General features: G+C 45.6%; 1 protein-coding gene across 6 annotated transcripts in view; it reads right to left on the bottom strand.

Moving 5' to 3' along the window:
• Positions 1-20,821, bottom strand: part of LOC144942774 (tumor protein 63-like) — a 44,692-nt gene that overhangs the window by 2,044 nt on the left and 21,827 nt on the right. The window contains exons 1-10 of one of the 6 annotated variants that reach the window (XM_078869687.1): positions 20,469-20,779; positions 12,771-13,082; positions 10,419-10,443; positions 7,070-7,306; positions 5,675-5,861; positions 4,773-4,891; positions 3,965-4,074; positions 2,733-3,004; positions 1,759-1,829; positions 1,077-1,210 (exon numbers count right to left, since the gene is read on the bottom strand). In XM_078869687.1, the coding sequence (XP_078725813.1) occupies positions 1,077-1,210; positions 1,759-1,829; positions 2,733-3,004; positions 3,965-4,074; positions 4,773-4,891; positions 5,675-5,861; positions 7,070-7,306; positions 10,419-10,443; positions 12,771-12,835 (1,220 nt within the window). In that variant the 5' untranslated portion in view covers positions 12,836-13,082; positions 20,469-20,779. Of the gene's footprint in view, positions 1-1,076; positions 1,211-1,758; positions 1,830-2,732; positions 3,005-3,964; positions 4,075-4,772; positions 4,892-5,674; positions 5,862-7,069; positions 7,307-9,427; positions 9,578-10,264; positions 10,334-10,418; positions 10,444-12,770; positions 13,083-20,468; positions 20,780-20,821 lie in introns of those variants that run through there. The other 5 variants (XM_078869685.1, XM_078869686.1, XM_078869688.1 and 2 more) reach the window with 5 other exon arrangements.

Genomic DNA, 20,821 nt, shown 5'->3' with positions numbered 1-20,821 from the left:
TACGCAGGGGGGGCAAGGGAAATTGGACAGTGTTACTTTTTCTTTTTAAACGAAATTTGTAACAAAAACAGTCATCATCAAGTGTTTACAGTAAGTCCCCGGGTTGCGGAAGACCCAACTTACCGAAATCCGACTTTACGGAAATGCTCCCACCTCCTACACATTCCACAAGTAGTGACTAATTCCATATCTGAATTTTCCATAAATATGCTAAATTCCTCTGTTGATATGCAAAGTCCTTTGTCAAGGCTCCCTCCTCCTCTAAACCAGCTTAAATATACGCTGTCTTTCCGACAGACCTGTTCTTCACCTGAGGACGGCTGCTTGCGTTGTGGCCGAAACGTCGTGAGAATTGTATTTTATTCTGTTAAATTTTTATTATTTTATTATTTCCATTCTACGTGACTTTACCAAAAGAACCAAGAAGATGCTCCCACAAATTTTGTAAAAAAAAATTTCAATATAGGAGGTATAAGCCCCGCCACCTTACGCCTCGCTCCACCAAAACGCCTTTTGGCGTCATCTTGTCCAACCCATGTGAGACTAGGCTCTAAGGAAAGCTGTCCTCGGGTGTGGACCAATCAACTTCAAGGACAGTGCACATTATCAGAGTTATGTTTTTTGTTTGCATTATGACTGCAGGTATTGTGGTCTATGCAAACATGACTCCTTGTAAAAAAGGTGTCAGTTTTGTTGCCAGATAGAAGGGTAAAAAACCAATTATCATGATTGCAGCTGTAATAACAAAGACAAAGATCCCCCATTTTTTGCCTTTACAGACTGATGAGGCAAGTGAGTAGCGATGAAGGCTGGCACAGCGCACAAGCGAGTGGGTGACCAGCACCACGCCTGGCCAACTTATCTCCAGAGTGACAATGATTACACGTACCACCAGGTACTCGTTGTAGGCCGAGTCCACCTGGGGGAAGCCCTGTACCAGTTAAGATAATAGTCATCAGTGTTAGCCATGATCTGGAATCGCACTCGGTGTGCTGGGTTCGCAGTGCAATCGCTCCATTTCTGTTCCCCACTGTTAAACACACACACTCATACACATACTCTGCACCACACCTCACCTTGGCACGAGCTGTTGCTGCTGGTGCAGCTGCTGCTGGCGGTACGTCTCCATGGCTTGCTGCGGCACCAACTGCTTCATTTCCAGGCTCTCCTTCACATGTAGCAGCAGCTCGTAGTTCTCACGACCGCGCACCTAGGATGGTCGAACGGGACAGCAAGTCAGCTGGTTAAGTGTTGGAAGACAGCACGGAACAACATGCTCTGTGGGTAATAATGAAAAAAACCCAAGTACATGCATACGCATTTATCCTGTAAAATGCTTTCCAACATGCGTTGGAAATAGCAGCTATATTAATGTAACCTTCCAAGACACGAAATGCGATATCACGTGGCGCGCGAGATACGCCGTGGAGAGATGACCATATCGTGGTGAGGCGAGTGTGTGCACATGGCATGTGACAAAAATGTGATGGCCGAAAATGCTCATCCGTTATTGCTGGTATTATAAACTCTAACGTTTGTGCACTCCCTTAAAAAACTATTTACCCGATTTTCTAAACTTTGTCTTTAACAGAAACACAATTTTAAACTAAGATTTAATTTACATGAGATCATCCTGAAGAGAATTATCATCGACCCATGTTGGAGACACACAGATGGATATAAAGGCAGACAGAGTATTATTTTCAACTTTTGTTGGAAAGCATTAGGAAGGATGGGTGGGGAGTGCATGCATCATACCGGGATGAGAAACAGTTCTTCCTTTTCGTCTGGACGAGAACGCTTTGTGGGGAGGTAATGCGCCTTCCGAACTGTGGGGGCAAACACAATTTCACTCCACATTTGCTTGCATTTCATTGTGAATTAAGGCATCCGCCAGCAATTAGCTTCTCTACTTACACATGCATCCGGCAATTCGGCTCACGGCGAATTACTAAAACTGTATATATGCCGAAAGCACAGCCATGCCGAATTATCCCCAATTAAGAAATCTCAAATACCGAAATAACGAGGTTTTACAAAGTATAGTTTTCACCTGATGACGATTGCTTGTCTTGTGATCGAAACAACGTGATATTTTTATTATTTTTTTCTATTTACGTGGCTTTACCAAAAGACCCAAATGAATATTAATTCCTGCAGTCACGAAAGCTTTAAGTCAAGATTTATAGTTTAAAAGGTTAGACGTCGCCTCTGCTTGCGTGGCCACTTTCGACCAGCAGATGGCAGGAGCTTTGCTCAAAAGGCGGTGCAGCACTCGTGCCCACCTGTTCCTGCTTTTCTAATTCTGGCCATGAATGCTCCCCTGGGGGCCCTGCAATACAGGAATCCCCCCGCTATACACAAGGGATGCCTCCCTGCAAAATGCTATTACTTACAGCGAACTCTTAATTCCCCAGACATAATGTTCAAATCAGGGCTTGTTTTCCGAGCCAACATTTCTGGGAGAAAAAAAAACGAGCAACTAAATTTCACGTGTGCAAAAATGCATAAGATTACAAGTGAACTTACACTCATAATACAAACAATTAATAAATAGTTGCAGAGATGCTTTAAGAGCTGGCTGGATGGCTAAGTACAGTGCGAAAAAAGTTCAACATAAATAGGGTAACCCCCCCCCACCCACCCCCAAGTGTTACACATCTGCTAAACACACAAAACAAACGTAGAAAAAAATCAAGCACCACCACCACCACCACACAAACTTGGCTCACGTCTCTTCCCAGTGAAGACGCGTACGGAGGGGCCCTCGCTGTCCGAGCTCAGCGTGATTTGACCGGACGCAGGCAGCACCAGGCTGCTCCTGATCCCGCCGTTCACAGCCAGCGGCGGCGGGGGCGGCGGCGGCGTCACACGCGCGGGCCCCTGTTGCTCACGCTCCTGCTCGCGCTCCTGCTTGCGCAAGTTCTCCTCGTCCGACTTGCGATCGCGCCCGGGGCAAGCGCAGATTCTGGCCTCGAAGGAGCGGCGGCCCAACACCTGGCCACTGCAGGTGGTGGGAGAGTTGTCACCCATGAGTGAGTGGGGATGGGGGTAAAAGGTGGTGGAGGGGGGTAAGGTGATGGAGAATGAATGTTGTGGACCAACAACAGGGACACACACAAACTGATCTTTTCTTTACACACTCACGAAATCACGAACAGAAGATGCTCAAGAATGACTGCACTGACACAAATGTAATCAATAGCATAACAGGTCATCAAGTGTGTAAAAAGGTAAGGGTGCAGCCGTATAAACTGCTTGCTTATACCAATGCTCGTGGAAAGGCCTCTTACTCTGGCTGACTCATCAAGGCTGGCCAGAGATCAAGGAGGTAAGTGCACTGTGCACTTTACTCCACCACACGGGGGCGTACACCAACTGAGGTGCAACCAATTATATAACTGCCGCACTGCAAGATAAGATGGCATCGAATCGACGACAACCTTTGAATTGCAAGTCCAATGTACTGACTATTACATCAGCGTGCAAGTGTTAACGTTCTGACCAGCCATTACTGGACATCTGTAAAAAAACAGCCTTATAGCTCATCGGATTCCTCGAGTAATAATAAATACAGTAAAACCTTGGATTGCGAGTAACTTGGTCTGCGAGTGTTTTGCAAGACGAGCAAAATTTTGAAATAAATATTAATTTGATAAACGAGCGAGGTCTTGCAATACGAGTAGTGCGTGTATACGCTTTGTCTGCCGAGTGTCACGTGATCACAACTGATATACGAGTGCTTTGGATTACAAACACGTTTCCGGAACAAATTATGCTCGCAATCCAAGGTTTTACTGTATTGTGATTCTCACGTGTAACCAGTCACCACTGTCTTGATCCTTAGTAAATGGCCAAATAACACGCATTAACATGTTGTGTAATATGCGTGCATTTCTTTACGTCCGGCAAGAGTTGACCGCAGTTGGAATATTTAAAACGGCAAATTGTTACTGGCACTCACTCGCTGGCTTCAAGAGTGATGATGACGGAGATGGGGCGGCGGTTCATGCCACCCACGCAGCTGCTGTTGCACATGAAATTGAGCAGCACCGTGCTGAAGTCAGTGCCCACCTGGGTAACACACACACAGGTAGAGAACGCAGAGCGTTGGGCACAGAGACATCAGCAACCATTCACAGGACTGGTTGTTTTACAACAGCATATTAAGTAGGGATGTAATCATTCAGATTGGGTGTACTATTCGACATCCAGGAAACGGTGGCCTAATACTGCCATTAAGTGTCTATCAATGAAGGCAACATTACGGGGCGACTGTTGTAAATATTCGATTTAAAGCTTTCGTGACTGCAGGGATTCATCTTCTTGGTTCTTTCGGTAGAGTCACGTAGAAAGGAAATAACAAAATAATAAAAATGTAATTACAAATAAACCATAATAAAATATTTTATTATGTTTTATTTTATTATGTTTTATTTTTATTATTTCCCTTCTACGTGACTTTACCGAAAAAACCAAGAAGATGAATCCCTGCAGTCACGAAAGCTTTAAATCGAATATTTACAACAGGGAAATAATAAAATAATAAAAATTGAATTATAAATAAACCATAATAAAATATTTTATTATGTTTAATTTTATTATGTTTTATTTTTATTATTTCCCTTCTACATGACTTTACCGAAAGAACCAAGAAGATGTTGTAAATATTATTCGGACAGGATGCTCAACAGCTCGACGATGAATGAGCAACCCCAAATCCTCCTGAGCTTCCGGGCCACTCAGACAAGCGGCTGACGCCAAGTGGATACCTGCGGGGGCTCGTAAGGCAAACGCACGCTCTGGCGGCCCGTGTTCTGGTCGTCCACGTAGTCGGCCTGGACGCTGCCCTCCACCCGGATGAGGTGGCTTGGCGGGGCCAGGTTGTTTCCTGCGCACAAAAGTAGCAGAAGCTGCGATTACTCACGTGTTTCTGCTGCTCAAGTTGATCGTCGAGGTGGCGCTCAACTCCTGCTTATAATAGTTCCGAGGCGGTGGTGAAAATTCCACATTCCTACTGGCGAGGGGTTCTCTCCATCGGACAACTAAAATAATAATACTCATTTTAACGACACCAGAGGATGATTATGGGTTGAGGTAACCCCCCACCCCCACCCCCAATCAGGATTCGAATTTGCAACCTTACCATTGCTAGCAACACGCTTTACTGCCGAGCCATCTGGGTAAACCCTAGGACTTCCTTGCACCTGCCAAAGACTTACGTCAATTGGCTTTCACCTTGGTTATAAAGGTGGCTGACCTATGTATCATTGAGTATATCAGAAGATACCTGGGTTTGATCTTCCACGAAGCTCACGGTCCACCCCTAAACCACATCAGCTCCACAAACCATTGCAGTAGATGCGGATACCTGATGCACATATGGAAAATTTAAAACTCCCCAGTAGTGCACGACTGTAGTCATCCAGAACAGACCATATAACGACGCGATGCCCGATCCACAAATACGAAGGAGCCATCACGGCAATTCAACTCTGTTAATCCTGACACACCTCAAAGTGAAATTGTAGTTGTTGCTCCGCATCTACATCAGCCATACGAAATAAGAAGAAGTGTTTATCATATACCTGTTAATTGGCCCAATCATACTTCATGCGATTATGTTATTTCATCGTTAACCACAGGACGGAGACGAAGGCGAGTGAAACGTTACCGTCGTTGAACTCCTTGGAGATCTCGTGGTTGGGGCACCGCTTAACCACCTCGGTCAGGTGGTCGGCCTTCTTGTACACGGGCATGGCACGCACTGCGCAACCGGACGGCACCGGGGTCGCCACGCGCAGCTGCACCGGGCACGTCTTGCCGATCTGGCAGTACAGCTTGTTGAGGTCGGGCGAGTACTGCAAAAGGTAAAAACACAGATCCCCCCCCATATAGCCTTAACAGACCGTTGAGGTCAAGTGGTGTTGGCAAGCACCGATGAACACGGTGGCTACGTACAGTGTGAATGAAGTTCAACATACATAAACTAAAAACGACACTTTTTTTTCCCCACGTAAGGCGCAATGAGCTCTTTAGCTTTTTCAGAAGTGACCTGACCACAAAAGACAGCTCAACAAAGTGGCTTATTACGTGGAAACTTAGAGCAGCCAAATACTCTAAATCGCATGTTTCTAAATGTGGAGGGAAAAACCGGAGGACTTGGAGAAAAATCCACGTGACCACAGGGAAAACATGCAAACTCCAAATACAGGGTGTTTAAAAATGATGAACACAATTTCAAAGCCGTATATTTCACGATGGCAACATGTTACAATTACACAAAAAGTTACAAACGGCTTAATGAGTTCTCAAGTTTTACTAACCATTTTACAATTTTATTATGTTTTATTTTTATTATTTTATTATATCCCTTCTACGTGACTTTACCGAAAGAACCAAGAAGATGAATCCCTGCAGTCACGAAAGCTTTAAATCAAAATTTTACAAATGCTCGATGTGCCCTCCCACCTGCTGTACGGACAACATCGAGACAATAGTTGAATTCGTCCCAAACGCCTCTCTTCTCACGTTTTCCTCTGAGGTGCGTGGTCGCCCTGTGCTCTTCCCCTTACATCAACAGCCCGTTTCCTCAAATTGTCGGTACCAACGACGAATGCTCTTTGACATTGGCAGATCAATGCCAAAACGCCGTTGAAACGCACGCTGCACCGCAATTACGGATTCAGTCTTGCTGAATTGCAGAACGCAAAATGCCTTGTGTTGCGGGGTCGCCATCTTGCGGATGACTAAGGCTAGGGGCTGTTTGTGCGCTGGGAGAGGCATCTAGCGGTAATCATTTGAAACTCTATGCCCCGCCCTTTCAAGTGTTAAGAGTTTCAGTCATGGGCGGTTCGTGGTTGCAGAGATATAGCGATTTCAAATTGGGTCCATCTTTTTGAAACACCCTGTATACACCAGGCATCAGGGTCGGGATTGAACCCACATCCTCCTGCATACCAGGCGAGGTAGTTAACATCTTGCCACCGTGGCGCCCCTTGATGATTAGGATGAACCCATCAATGAACCACGGGAGTGTGGCCAAATCCCCCACCGTCCCGCTACGTACCGTCCATGTGGCCGACTTGGCGATGCTGCACTGCTGCCAGGACAAGTGGAAACTGAGGCTGCCCGGGTAGTCATCGGTGGAGGGGATGGAAGGGCCGGCGATCGGCGCGTTGAATGTTGGGCAAGCGGGCAGCTCGCACGGCGGCTGCAGGTCCAGCAGCGCCGATTCGGAGTCGGGCATCGGTAAGTTGTCAAACGGGGACGACTCCAAGTCCGGATTGATCATGTTATACATCTGCTATGGTGGGGGGGGGGGGGAGAATAAACAGTCGTTGGTTTAGTGTCAACCCCGACAGCTGGTCAGAGCCTTTCAGGGCAGTTTCCGACGAAATGGCCACGCTCCTCCTGTTTCAGTTGCGGTCTGTGGAATGGTCGCGGAGCTAGGACAGATGTCAAAACTTTTTTTGTTTAAATAAAGTTTCAAATTGTTTGCTCTGGAGAGATCTTGCCAAGTCATGAGAGCATCAGGGTTCTGATAACCTGATATCGTTGCCTGCCCAAGTATGTTCAAGTCTCTTTGGCAAATGGCTTCTCAAGTGAAGGTCAATGCTCTTTTAGGCCGATCGAGCCAATTAATAGGACTTTTGCTCTAAGAGAAAAATACATGTTACGACGCAAATGCATAAAACTGTGAAAAAGTGAAAATCGACATGCACAGGGCATGAGCTGGCGCTTACTACACAGTGCAAAGCTCAATTTGGATTCCAATGTAGTAAACAGACTTGCTCTAGAAACCAGTGACCTTAAGTTTAAAACTACACAGGAATAGTCAATATCGCACACCTCATTAACCACCTCCTAGAAGAGCAAAATAATGGAGTTTTAATTAAGATTTGGAAATCACCAAAAAGTTGATGCCTAAAATCAAATCAGTCGAACCAATATTAAAACCAATTTAGCAAGACCATTTTTAGACTGGTTTTATTCAGATAGCAATCATACACAAAATGTAGTTATTTTTAGATGGGCAATAATATTGCCACACAACAGCTTACTCTAGAGTGACTTCACAAGAGTCTTTACAATATTCTCATTCACAATTAACTTAAGTAATATGCAATGTAAGCATTACCAAGTCGTGGCCGGAGAGTGAAAGGGCCCAGGGGTTATCCTCCGAAAGACAAGGCAAACTAGTCAGCTTACTTTACTTATAACAAATTATCAATATTTAAAAAACCATAAACCAAATGCACTCCCACACACAAGCAACCACAGATCTCTAATGTAAATGCCCCGCAGACAAATTTAACCACTGACAAACCTAAGATTCTTAAAAATAGCAACACAGGAATAACCCAACAAACAACCACTTTATAAATAACCATACGGTGTAACGCGATGGGCGCAGTTGCATTGAATTTTTTTTTTACTGAAAATACATTGAAATAGACAAAATAAAATCACTTACCGTTGTTATAAAATAATTTCGTTTTGCTAAAGCCCAGCAAGGTCATGACAACGGTGACAGAGCACTGATGAGCTTATCCGTCTCCAGCTTGTGGCCACAAGCATGGGTTTACTGTCCCTTCCAACAAAAGGGTGCCTGCCTATAACTAATTTAGCTGGAAAATGGCACCTTAACTTAACCAACACCCGTCCTGGCTTCAAGAACATTTGGGTTTTTATTTTTTACGTAGTATTATTATTAATGCTGCATAAACAATTATTATGCAAAACTTAAAATCGACAATCTTCGCACTTCACCAACACGATGGCCTCCTGGGCAGGCAATGTCACACGATCGAAATGTTATCTTCAGTTAACGAAAACTTCCTAACATCCGGGTGCCAAAAGCACGTCAGTTACAAACGTGCAAATTATTTACGACCATTGCAGCCGCGCTAGGGTAGCCACGCATGTACGTTTCTCTATTGGGTTAAAAAAGACCCCAACTCCACCAGACTTAGACGAGGCTGAGGGCTCTTATTTTGTTGCACGAGCACCGCCCAGGTTCACCATAACCACCCCCCTCCCTCTGTGACGTCTCACCCCCCCACCACCCCTCCCCCTCGGCTTAGACATGCCCGGGCATGTGAGCGTATCCAAGGCCAGTTGCTAGGGTCGTAGCACACACATATTCAGCTAGCAAAGAGAGGGGGGGGATGCGAGCTGACCAAGACGTGGTGAACGAGTTTCTGCCACCAACGATTTTTAAAGGGTGGACGAGGACCTGAGGATTGCCACGATCAGCTGGAGTGATTTAACCCCCCCGCCGCCCCCCACCATGTATGAAGGCTCATTCATGGAGCAGAGGCCCCCCCCCACAAGCAATTATTACGCTTGTTCTGGCTGACGTTGTGCACCGCAGTGCAAATAGGTGCACCATCGATTTTGTAAATTCACGTATTTTTTCACTCACTTGCGTCCAAGTAAACTTTAAAAAAAATCATCATCATCATCAGCCATGGTCAATCCACTGCTGGATGAAGGCTTCCCCCAAGCTGCTGCTGCCACCTCTCACGATCCTGAAATGTAATACATGCACCTAGCACCTGCACAATGACCGATTTCGTCGCTCCATCTCCCCAGTGAACGTCCTCTAAATATAAGTTTTGGGTCAATAATGGGGGAAAAATAGGTGTTGCTTTGTCTATGCCTCGACAATTTAAAACAACCAAACGTTTTTTTTTATACAGATTCAGACAAAAAGCGAATTTTAACATCGCAAATGAATTGTTATAATTTCCAGGTGTGTTTTTTTATTGCTTGCAAGTCTAAAATATTCTATGCTCAAGTGGGTAAGGTGTATACAATGAACGCTCCCAACAACACTTGCCGTATACACTCCAGGTCTCGATTGCAATACTTGTTTGGTAAATGATAATTACAATAGAAGCTATCGTTCGTTGTAAATTACATTTGTAAGGCTATGTCTTGTTATTTTAAATTAATTGTCTTGTACGTTATATATTCCCAACGTTGGGCATTCATGTCAAAGAATTTTAGGTGCATCGGTCTGAGATGCCGTTATTGACGTGAAGTTCACTATAAACATGACGATCGACTGAATCAGCTCACACTAAGGCATACACCAAGGAAATGTAGCAACCTACTCTCTCGAAATTTAGCACAATTGCATATTATTCCTATTACAATAAATTAAGTGAACAAAAGTCAAGATACCAGACCGCATTGAAGAGATATTTTAACACTTCCAATGTAGCTACAATTTAACTGGTATAACATTACCATTCACCTGTGCTTAAAGAGGTGAACAGAATTAACCTTTCAACATAGAATAATACAAGTCCAGTTTCATAGCCAGTGTCAAATGCAAGCTTGTCAAAAAAAAAAATCGCTTGATCAACTATACAATAGAAATGCGGAGAGGAAAATGAAGATGTACTTACATCCATCATGTCCAGGAGGCCAACGCTTCGATAAAAGACGCACAAACACAGAAAACAGGGAGGGTGGGGAAAAAAACATCAGGAGTTTAAGTCACAAGGAAAGAAACATTTGGCTGTACTGCAGCAGAATGAGAAGAGCTCAAAAACTCCGTGCCAAGGGTAACGTCTGGAACCGACAAAACTTGGTGAATCAGAACCACAAAATCACTCAGTTGCCAAACGGTGACTCGCCCGCCAGTTGACGTATCTGCACACTTTCGGTGAGTAACAACTTGCCAACTCCACGTGTTTATATTTTTACTAGCAGGACGTACTCGGCGTTGCTTACAGACACATCGACTTACACACGCACACAAAGATCCCCTGTATAGCCTTAACAGACTGTAGGGGCAAGTGCTGTTAGCGAGCACCTATGAAGGCCGGAACGGTACAAGAGGGGGTGGGTGGCCAGCACCACGCCCAACCGTCTTTGTCTCCCCAGTGGCGATGTTTACACACTGCACCAGGTACTCATTTAAGGCTGGGTCGACCTAGGGGTGGCCCAGGACCGGTTCAGATAATCGTCACTGGTGTTGGCCGTGAGCGGGAATCGAACCTGGGTCACCAGGTTCATAGCGCAGCGCGCTAACCACTACACTACCGCTCCCCACTCACACACACACATCAACCTACACACACATATGGGCTTACACACACACATAGACTAAGACACACACGCGAAAGAAAATTTCCCCCTCACCCCCACTGAACGCGTGTCACTTGGTAGAGGCCGTCCCCCCCACCGAAGGCGTGTGAGTTGGTATGGCCGAGCGCACGTAAAAACTTTATAAAAGATAAATCTCACTAAATCGCTAATTTATCTCATTCAAAGTTGAGGGACGTCAAAAACGATTAGCGTTTGCCCATCTGGGGCTTACGGCGTGATACCTGGCTAATTTTATTTGACGTTAACCCCACCATTTGAGAAACAAATACTTTGCAAGTGTGCGAACACACAGACGGACAGACAAAAAAATGTCTTTTATAGGTAAGATGGAATAAGGTATGCACGCGAGGTTTGACGGTGGATGGGGTGGGTGGTTTAGGGTTCTCCGAGGCGGTTAATTAATTGCAGATGTCACCCCTCTCAAGTCGTCACTTCTCAGTCTCCGTAAAAAAGTTAACAAGATGCCTCTTTTGGGAGGTGAGCATTTGTCAGAGCTAAATGAAGGCTACGGTCCATGATACCAATGATAACATAACTCATTAAGGAAAACGGAATACCATAATTCACAGAGAAGCCGAGTCACTTATATTTAAATTATAAATGAATGGAACCAGTATAGGTAACAAAATGATGACATCTGAATATATCCCCTCAATCATGCCCCCTACAAATTTGCTCACAGTACAAACTTCTCATTCTTATCCGGTTTCACAAATGAGTAATTGGAACCGTTTGAACAGCTGGAATACATCTGAGACCAAAATATACGAAAATTAACATCTATTGCAGTAAACTCACGTAACAATTTCAGCAATTAAGTATAGCATTCTAAATCTGATCAACGGAAACTGGTGCAAACTTTCTGCCAATGTAAAAACAAAGTCAGATTCCAATGTCCATAAATAAACAGTGGTAAAGCAAGATAATAATAATAATATTTCCTTCCGTGGACTGCAAGCAGCAACAACAGGAAATTTGGTTAATCGCCAATATGAAACGACAACCCACAAAGCAGTGGGGCATCTCCCGATCAATCCCATCCATTTGAACCAGGTGGCAGTCCGCTGGCACACCCAAAGTCAAATTTTTCAAGGGAGACCTGAGTATAACAAGAACATATTTTTATACATTTAAAAAAAATGCATCCCAGAATGCCTTCAGAAGCAACACCCTGCTGATTGGAACAAAGCTACGGTCAAAACAGTCCCGGGGGTTTGCCTTGTTTAAACAAATGACCCATGGGTCGAGTCATTAAATGTTATTTGATATTGGCGATTAGAGAAATGCCCGAACCATGACATTTTAACGTCACGCTAAACATTTAACGATTTAGTGATGGAAAAAATGATTCTTACGTCCACGATATATGCATCGAAATTAAGAATCGGTTATTCAAGATTCGGTGCAAATTATGTATCATACATGCAATAATTTGTTATTCAAGATCCATGCAAATCATTATGCTTGCACTTATTACCTTCGAAAATGCTGCCAAACAAGGCAATAATTAATGAAGCATAGAATCAATTAATAATACCAGAACTTTGCACCCCATCAAATCGAGCCCAGAGGGCGGGGAATCGCTACGTTTGATACTTCAGTAATTATGTTATACACTTGTGCGAGGCCGCCGTGATAAGCCTTACCCCCCCTGCCAGACGCGATCGAAGTCGTCGACGCAACCCATGTTGCCTGGTGCTGCGCCTTCCATGGGCCGGTAGCGAGGCGAACGTGGGTCTGCAAGGAAGGTCGGCTGGGCGAATTCGAGCACGCACGTGTCCTCACGTGCAGCCAACACAGAGTAGTGTTCAGAAGGGTGGTGACGACCGGTGCCGGCGGTGGGGAGGTGAGGGCTTAACGGCGGTGGTCCGGGCGGCCGCTCGAATGCTCGGGATGGAGGGTTGCTCAGGAGGAGGCTTTGGGTGCAGGCCTCGGTGTTACTCCACAGCGACTCGTTTCTGTATTGCGAGGGAGTAAAAAGAAAAATAAATGGGCACAATTCAATAAAGTAGTGAATACAGCAACAAACCAGATGTGGAAACGGTCAACGACGTGAATGTTTCTGGCGATGCGGGTCTCCGAAGAGAGTTTTAAGATCTTCAAACCTCTTACAATTGCTGCAACACAATGGGGATAATTATGAGGGCACCAAAGCCATTTTTGCTAGAAAGCAAGGGCAAGTACAAAACGTTTCAAGTAAAAATTCAATGCGAATTTGAAGGTGTTTTATCAGCAATTCGCCAACTAATAGACAAAATGAATGGCTAAGTCACTTAAAATGTAATGTCTTAATGGTTGCTCTACAAGTCATATGCAAGTATAAGTAAACATTTGGAACCCATGCAATTTGCACCAACCTAACAAGTAAGCAATGCTCAAAACAATTAAGGTCATTTTTACTATTTAACGAGCACAGTTATGCATATTTAGTCTGGCTTTCCATGTGTTTGGCTAATTAACATGTATCGTAACACCCTTCTATGAGTCAAATGTGCAATTGTTGGATGGGTTTACTGTGAATGCAAAATAAACAATGCATATTGCGTTACAAACAAAGCATTCATGCAATTTGAACATTACAAGAATCGCTGTATCTTCCGAGTATGAAACTCTTAAAAGTAACAATACATAAAAACGCTAAGTCGGCGTATCTGCTATTCACCAAATACCAGACAAAGAAACAGCATGGTTAAAAAAAAATGTACGGTACAACTCAATGTCTAACTTAGTGGACTAATGCGTGGTTTTAGAAGAGGATGGACAATAAAAAAAAGTGGTGGACAATTTTTCTTTATCAACAGAGGAACTTTGCTCGACTTTTGCAATCAGCAGGACCAAACCTATTTTTATAACAGAGTACTGGAATGCAAATCGGGCAACCCCACTGGGGCAATGCTAATAGCACATTTTTGAGACCATGGCCCCCCTTTCATTTGGCTAGTCTTATGATGGCGAAGGACGTTAATTTAGAAAGTATTGTGTTAAATAAGAACTCTACCAGCTCTCGCCCATCTCTTAAAACACAGCAGTGTCTTTGCTTAGCGTAAAAACACTGAGGGGGTGAAATCGGCAGTAGAGAGGGGAGCCAAAGCAAAAGGCGGCTACGCCCAAGGGGACGTGCCTGGGCTTGCCTGGGCAAAGAAACCCACGTGAGGCTCAACAGCCAATCATGGTCAACATGGGCACGTGACCAGCAAAGTTCCACCACACCTTTAGGGCACCTACTACCCCTTAAGGGTACAAAATGTTGACTTTAGGTGCAAAAGCTAAATAGTTGTATCAAAGACAACTCATTGTTAAATAAAGGATCACGTTTATTATTATTATCAAAATGTATTTTGTGCACAAGCGCTTGATGCGACAACAACAAAATCTGCCATTTAAAATAAATGGAACGGTTGAGATGAGATTTCAGGCACTTTGCGATGCAGAGGCATTAAAGTACCGTACAAATCCAAATTCTCACCCTTAAATCCATATGAACCGTACCCCTAAATCAGGGGTCGGGCAACCTGCCTCGAGACGGACACCACCGTCTCGTATTCACATGCATTGCAGCTCTTGAAATGTTGAGTTTTTTTTTTAAGTTTCGAAAAAAATGTCTCTTCTTGTTATTTTGGTTTGACGACCCCTGCCCCAAATAAAATCACTACACATCCACCAGCAACATAACAATGGTGATAAACTGCAAAGAGACGCATATGGAAGTGTTACATTTTGACCCACTAACCTACACCCATGTCTACCGACTGCCATGCGAAGGTAACAGATCAAAGGCGTTACTTTAGAAGCAGTGCAAACGCGCCCATTTAATACTCAGCGAGTGCCCTTCCAGCAGCATGATACACACAAGTGATTTCCTCCCTGGTGAGTCATCTTTCAGCGAGCACTCCAGACGCGACCATGGTGCCATCTCCTGTTTGGAGCCTGCCACTGCCACTTGAACCTGCCACGCTCATCCACTTGAGTTGACAAAATGACATCCGTGGAGTTTTAAATTTGGAAAGTTGACGCAACCCGAAAATATACAATTGCCAAAATATTTAGCGGTGTTAATTCTAACTGAAACTGTGGACACTTTCCTTCCCCCCTCCCTATCAACATCGGAATAATATTGATTTTAATTCTACATGGTGTGCACCATTATTCTGTTCGGAGGCTAACATGGTGTCATGATTAGCACACTGGCCTTAACAATGCAGAGGTCGCAGGTTCAACCTCCCAGTGCGGCAATTGAAATCTGCAAGTTTTTTGCATTCCCCACTCCCCATCTACCCGTCAGGTCGCGCATAGCTGGGTAAAGTGTGGGCACCTCTTCCAGGATGTCAAATACTACCCAGGGGTAGCAATTGCAGGGTTGCACCCATGGGTGTCAGTAAATGTACGCATTCTCTCAGCACAACTCAACTATTCATACGTTATGTTTTACATGTGAATATTACAGCCGCACTTACATATAATATAAATACTATACTTAAATTACTCTTTCTGCTTTGAACTTAATACTCCTGGAATGTCCATGTATATCACACTTTAACACGTAGGCTTTCGCGACCAATATCATCCATAATTTAAAGTAAAACATATTCAACTTCAAAACAAAAAACGGAGACAATAAATGCATAACTGGCAATTAAACCCATGTATCTTACAAACCATTAGATGCCGATGAATGTTCTGAAGAACAGTAATGTACGTGCCACATTTATTTAATAAGTGGAGTAAAGCAATGGAATCCATTACACAAAGCTTGCAACGTTGATATTAGTTCACGATTGCCGCACGCACAGACCATTCATTAATCCACGCTAACCATTACGTTTCACGTTTCCCAAAGCCGCCTGTTGTAGCCTCAGACCAGACGAGCGCTATCAAAAACTAAGACAACCCAAAAAAACACGAAACGGCTGTCTGAGTTATTCAACTTTGCAGCGGTACAACCCCGCCAAAAAATATTCCGAGTAGCGACGCCAGAGTGAAATATAAAAGTAATATGAAGTATAATAAAAAAAATCATGCAACCATTTTTACTGCTGTTGAAAAGTCACAACCACCACCCAGACACGCGCGCAACAACTGGCACACATTTCCTGCATTGCAAGGGAAAGTTTGTTCTGTGCACACGCACAAGTACAAATAATGCACACTCATGGAGAGTGGATACCCACCGCGAATAGCTCAGAAAACAGGTGGGAGGCACCCCCCAAATCCATGCAAGCCCAAACATCCCCACGACCCAGCCCATCTGTATACCCAACGTCAATTCCATTCCTCTCCGCAAATGGCTGCAATGCCAAACGGAGAGCCTCTTGCATGAAAAAAATTAAAAGTGCAGTCACCGACCACACAGACATTATGCTCTGTGCTTTTTTAGCCCAAGTGCATTTATTGATTCCTTTGATCAAATCACGATACTGTACTCAATCTCGTCAGATCTCAAAAGCCAAGCAGGATTGAGCCTGGATTGCGACGGGATGGGTGACCACTCACCATGTGCAAAAGGCAGTAGTGAGCGGTGCAGACAAAAACCCTTGTTCCGTACATCCCCCCGCCCCCACCACCACCTTCACAAATCCGAACTGACCTACGTGGTGAAGTATGGTCAAATAGCCTGCAAGGACCTCTGATTACTGCCATCCGCTCAGTAAGTTGCTCGTTACCCTGCCAGTGGAGTACATGTGTGCTGCTACGACGTGAGAGCTGCCAGTGGTGAGCGGTGTGGGTTTTACCCTTCAACCCAAACACAAAATGCACAGCTCCCCTTTCCAAGGCTGCAAACAGGAAACTCCGTCCGGATGTAGACAGATTAAAGCTTCATACTCCAACATACATTTAAGCCCCCCCCCCTTTTTTTGGAGCCTGCCTTTACATCGGCCTGGGCATGCCCTTCCACCAAAGAAAGGAAATGCAAAACAAAAAAGCCTCAACTCTCCATGTTAGCCATTGGGAAAAGTGGCAAATACAGTACTCCCGTGTGTGGCTGCAGTTATGAACATCAAAAACGTAAACCAAGAACTTCGCAATGCCCCAATATATACATAATAGAGCAGTGTATCGAAATTCACCACCCTCAAAGCAATTGAATTGATACTTCACTGGAACTGAATCTTAAACAGTTGCTCTTCATTGGCAATACGTATTATATTATACTCCTTTGCATGTTGATGTGATGCAATGCGTTGCAATATCACTAAATTTGTTACGCCATGGGGCTAGTATGCTCGTGACCTATTAGAGCGATCCACACAGTGGTGTGGTCAAGCATGGTGCTAGCCACACCACTACGTGGCTAGCCCCATTACCTGGCCACACAGAGACCCCCTTATTGAGCAAAGTTCTTGGTGCTAGCCACACCACTGCGTGGCTAACCCCATTCCTGGCCACACAGAGACCCCCTTATTGAGCAAAGTTATTGGTGCTAGCCACACCACTCCGCATGGTTCTTGACACACCACTCCGCATGGTGCCAACCAAATCACTGTCGTCTTTGTCTCCTTAGCACTGATGTTTGTAAAGTGCACAAGGTACAATGTACACACGGTGGAGTCGGCCTAGGTAAGGCCCCAGGGTACCACGTGGCACTGATGTTATCCGTGGCCAGAAACATCACTCTCTCGTTATATTTCCATAGCCCAGTGCACACACACACAAGTGCTGCACACACAGAATCACGCAGATTCCACAAACCTCCACAACGACACATAACCAGGTGATGAAATTAGTTGCAATTGGGTGCAATAAATATAACTACATCGATATTGTATTCCTTGGATGTTAATGCATTGCAATCTCGATACACACGGCAATGCAACACGTTTGTCAATGCTGGTTAAGGGGCTACCCACGCTAATTCTTTGGTCATACTTGGGGCATAGAACAGTAACAATAATGTAATAATGCAGAGGTATATTGCTGCAATGTCCTCTTGACAACAACGAAGGCAAGAAGCAGCAGCAGCAGCGTAACAACGCCTGTGTCTCTCTAAACGTGGTGGTCGCCAGCCGTCTGAGACAACAATCCACGACCAAAAACTGCTTCGGCTTGAGTCCCCCATTGAGATTCGGGAGCAAATCCGGGTAATGTTTAGTCGCAAGCTACACACAACAAAAAATTGAAACGTGTGTAAACAAAACCCGATTAAATTTAAGTAACCGCTAGGAAATCGCTCCGTTAACCCCGAGCCAACAAATATCACCCGTGAGTTCTTAAAAAGCACACCACACATACGTGAATGTCAATCTCGCTCTACGCCCAGAAAGACCTTAGATGCACTTTGCTCAACAAGAGGGGTCTTTATAAGTGATATAGAGTATAAAGTCTCCCCACCCCCCCACCATAACAAGCCTATAACTTGTAGCAACGTAGCTGACACAGCAAGCGGGTGACCAGCGGAAATAACATTCACCTACACGTGTAGTAGATATTACACCGTGTTTACATGCGACGAAACAAAGTGAAAGCCCAGCCGTCGTAGTGTGTATGTGTTAAGCACTTCATTCATTCCACTGGATCGAAGCACTTTTAAATTTAGATTGAGAAACGAATTTCTTTCGCACTGTTTTGTGTGTTTAGTTTGGTTATTCCTCCCCACCACCTCCCGATTAGCACGGTTAGCTACGTACGGTGCGAAAGAAGTTCAACATATGTAGATTCGCTATTATTGTCCGTATAAATAAATCGAACTGGCAGACCCTTTTCATTGCCATTTAGCTCGTGAAAATAGGATACTGCCATCATACGCAAACAATATAATAGAATAACACCGTCTTAGGTTTGACTCAGTAAATAAATAAATAAAATGCAATGGACTTATGCTAATAAGCAGGGCTACGCTGTGGTCAGGAGATGGCGGTACAGCGAAATCCATTGTTGTTGTAGTGTACTGAACTCCGTCTATGCTCCCCCGCCTACAAAAATACGCACTCAGGGTGGTGAAGTATGGTCAAATAAATATTCACAGAAGTAGGTGGGGGGGGGCTCATCTAGCAGTGGATTGCAAACAAAGGCTGCACATGTAAACACTGCACAGTACTGCACAATAATCCGGAGGCTTAACGTATTGCACGGCACACACTCGTTACATTTCAAACGACACACCAATGTATAATCGTTACAAGTTTTAAATGCATTGGAGAAAGTATGCAGTTTAATCCAAATTTAAAAGCTAAACAAGTGGGCCGCTTGGGCCCAGGACACTTGAGCCTATAGCAGCACGGATGGATTGGACGACCGCGAAGGATACTAACGGAGCGGGCAGTCACGGTAACGAAGCGCATCGGAAAGCAAAGGGCGCTCCAACCAGCAGCGTGGAGGAGACGCGAGAGAGCGCAATGACTTCAAGACTTCATCCAGCGGTGGACTTACCACGATTGAAGAACTTTGGTAGAGGAAGGGGGGTGGGGAAGGGAGGAAGGGGGGGAGTGGGGGAGGGGATGGGGGGGGAAGGGGGGAGCCGGGTGGGGGGGAAGGGTGGTAGAGGGGAGGGGGGAAGGGGGGTAGAGGGGAGGGGGGAAGGGGGGTAGAGGGGAGGGGGGGGAAGGGGGGTAGAGGGGAGGGGGTAGAGGGGAGGGGGGGAAGGAGGGTAGAGGGGAGGGGGGGAAGGGGGGTAGAGGGGAGGGGGGTGAGGGGAGGGGGGTGAGGTGAGGGGGGTGAGGGGAGGGGGGAAGATGAGTGAGGAGAGGGGGAAGGGGGGGTGAGAGGAGGGGGGAAGGGGGGGTGAGAGGAGGGGGGAAGGGGGGGTGAGAGGAGGGGGGAAGGGGAGTGAGGGGAGGGGGGGAAGGGGAGTGAGGGGAGGGGGGGAAGGGGAGTGAGGGGAGGGGGGGAAGGGGGGTGAGGGGAGGGGGGGAAGGGGGGTGAGGGGGGGAAGGGGGGTGAGGGGAGGGGGGGAAGGGAGGTGAGGGGAGGGGGGGAAGGGGGGTGAGGGGAGGGGGGGAAGGGGGGTGAGGGGAGGGGGGGAAGGGGGGTGAGTGGAGGGGGGGAAGGGGGGTGAGGGGAGGGGGAAGGGGGAAGAGGGGTTACCCACCCACCCCCACGTTACACACACAATGGAAGGCAAAATGTTAAAGAGATTTTCCACCCGTCCCGTCTCCCATTGCCTCGAGCGAGAACTTCGACATCTACAACAACCAAGAACCGGCGCAAAAGTTTGAATGAATTTAAGCAAAGACGACAACGGAGGCGGCACTCAACAGCATATTTACATTATCCACAAACCGCTTTAAAACACTGTAGGCCCCAATGCATTCTGCGGTGAAAGCGGCATCGGGGGCCTTACAACAACCATCACCACTCAACCAACTTCGAATTAAAACTACAGACTCCAAATTCAACGCCGACACACTTACCCGGGCTTTCTTTTTCCTCGGCTTCGGTGTGCTGCAGCCTCTTAGCCGACTGTAGAACGGTGAAGTTTGTGGGTTTGTTGTGAGGAGAAACCCCGCCAAACTGCTATACCGCGCGTCCCGCTCACTGAAGCGCCTTAAAAGCGGTGACCCCCTTTGGTGAATTTAAAACCACAGACTCCAAACCTTTCTTCGGTTCGTGGCCTTGTTCACCGTAGCACGGTGAAGTCCGTTAACGTTGATTAGAGTTTGTTTGTTTGTTAAGAGAAGACGGAAAAACTGCAGCGAGACCACGCGTCCGCACAGCATGAGTTTTGCCCACACGTTTGCATTTACTAGCGCGCATAAGGATCGAC

This window comes from Lampetra fluviatilis, chromosome 28, assembly GCF_964198595.1.
Source record: "Lampetra fluviatilis chromosome 28, kcLamFluv1.1, whole genome shotgun sequence".
In the NCBI taxonomy this organism is placed as follows: Eukaryota; Metazoa; Chordata; class Hyperoartia; order Petromyzontiformes; family Petromyzontidae; genus Lampetra; species Lampetra fluviatilis.
Note: the sequence above shows the minus strand (reverse complement) of the source record. Positions and strands in the feature narration are given on the sequence as shown.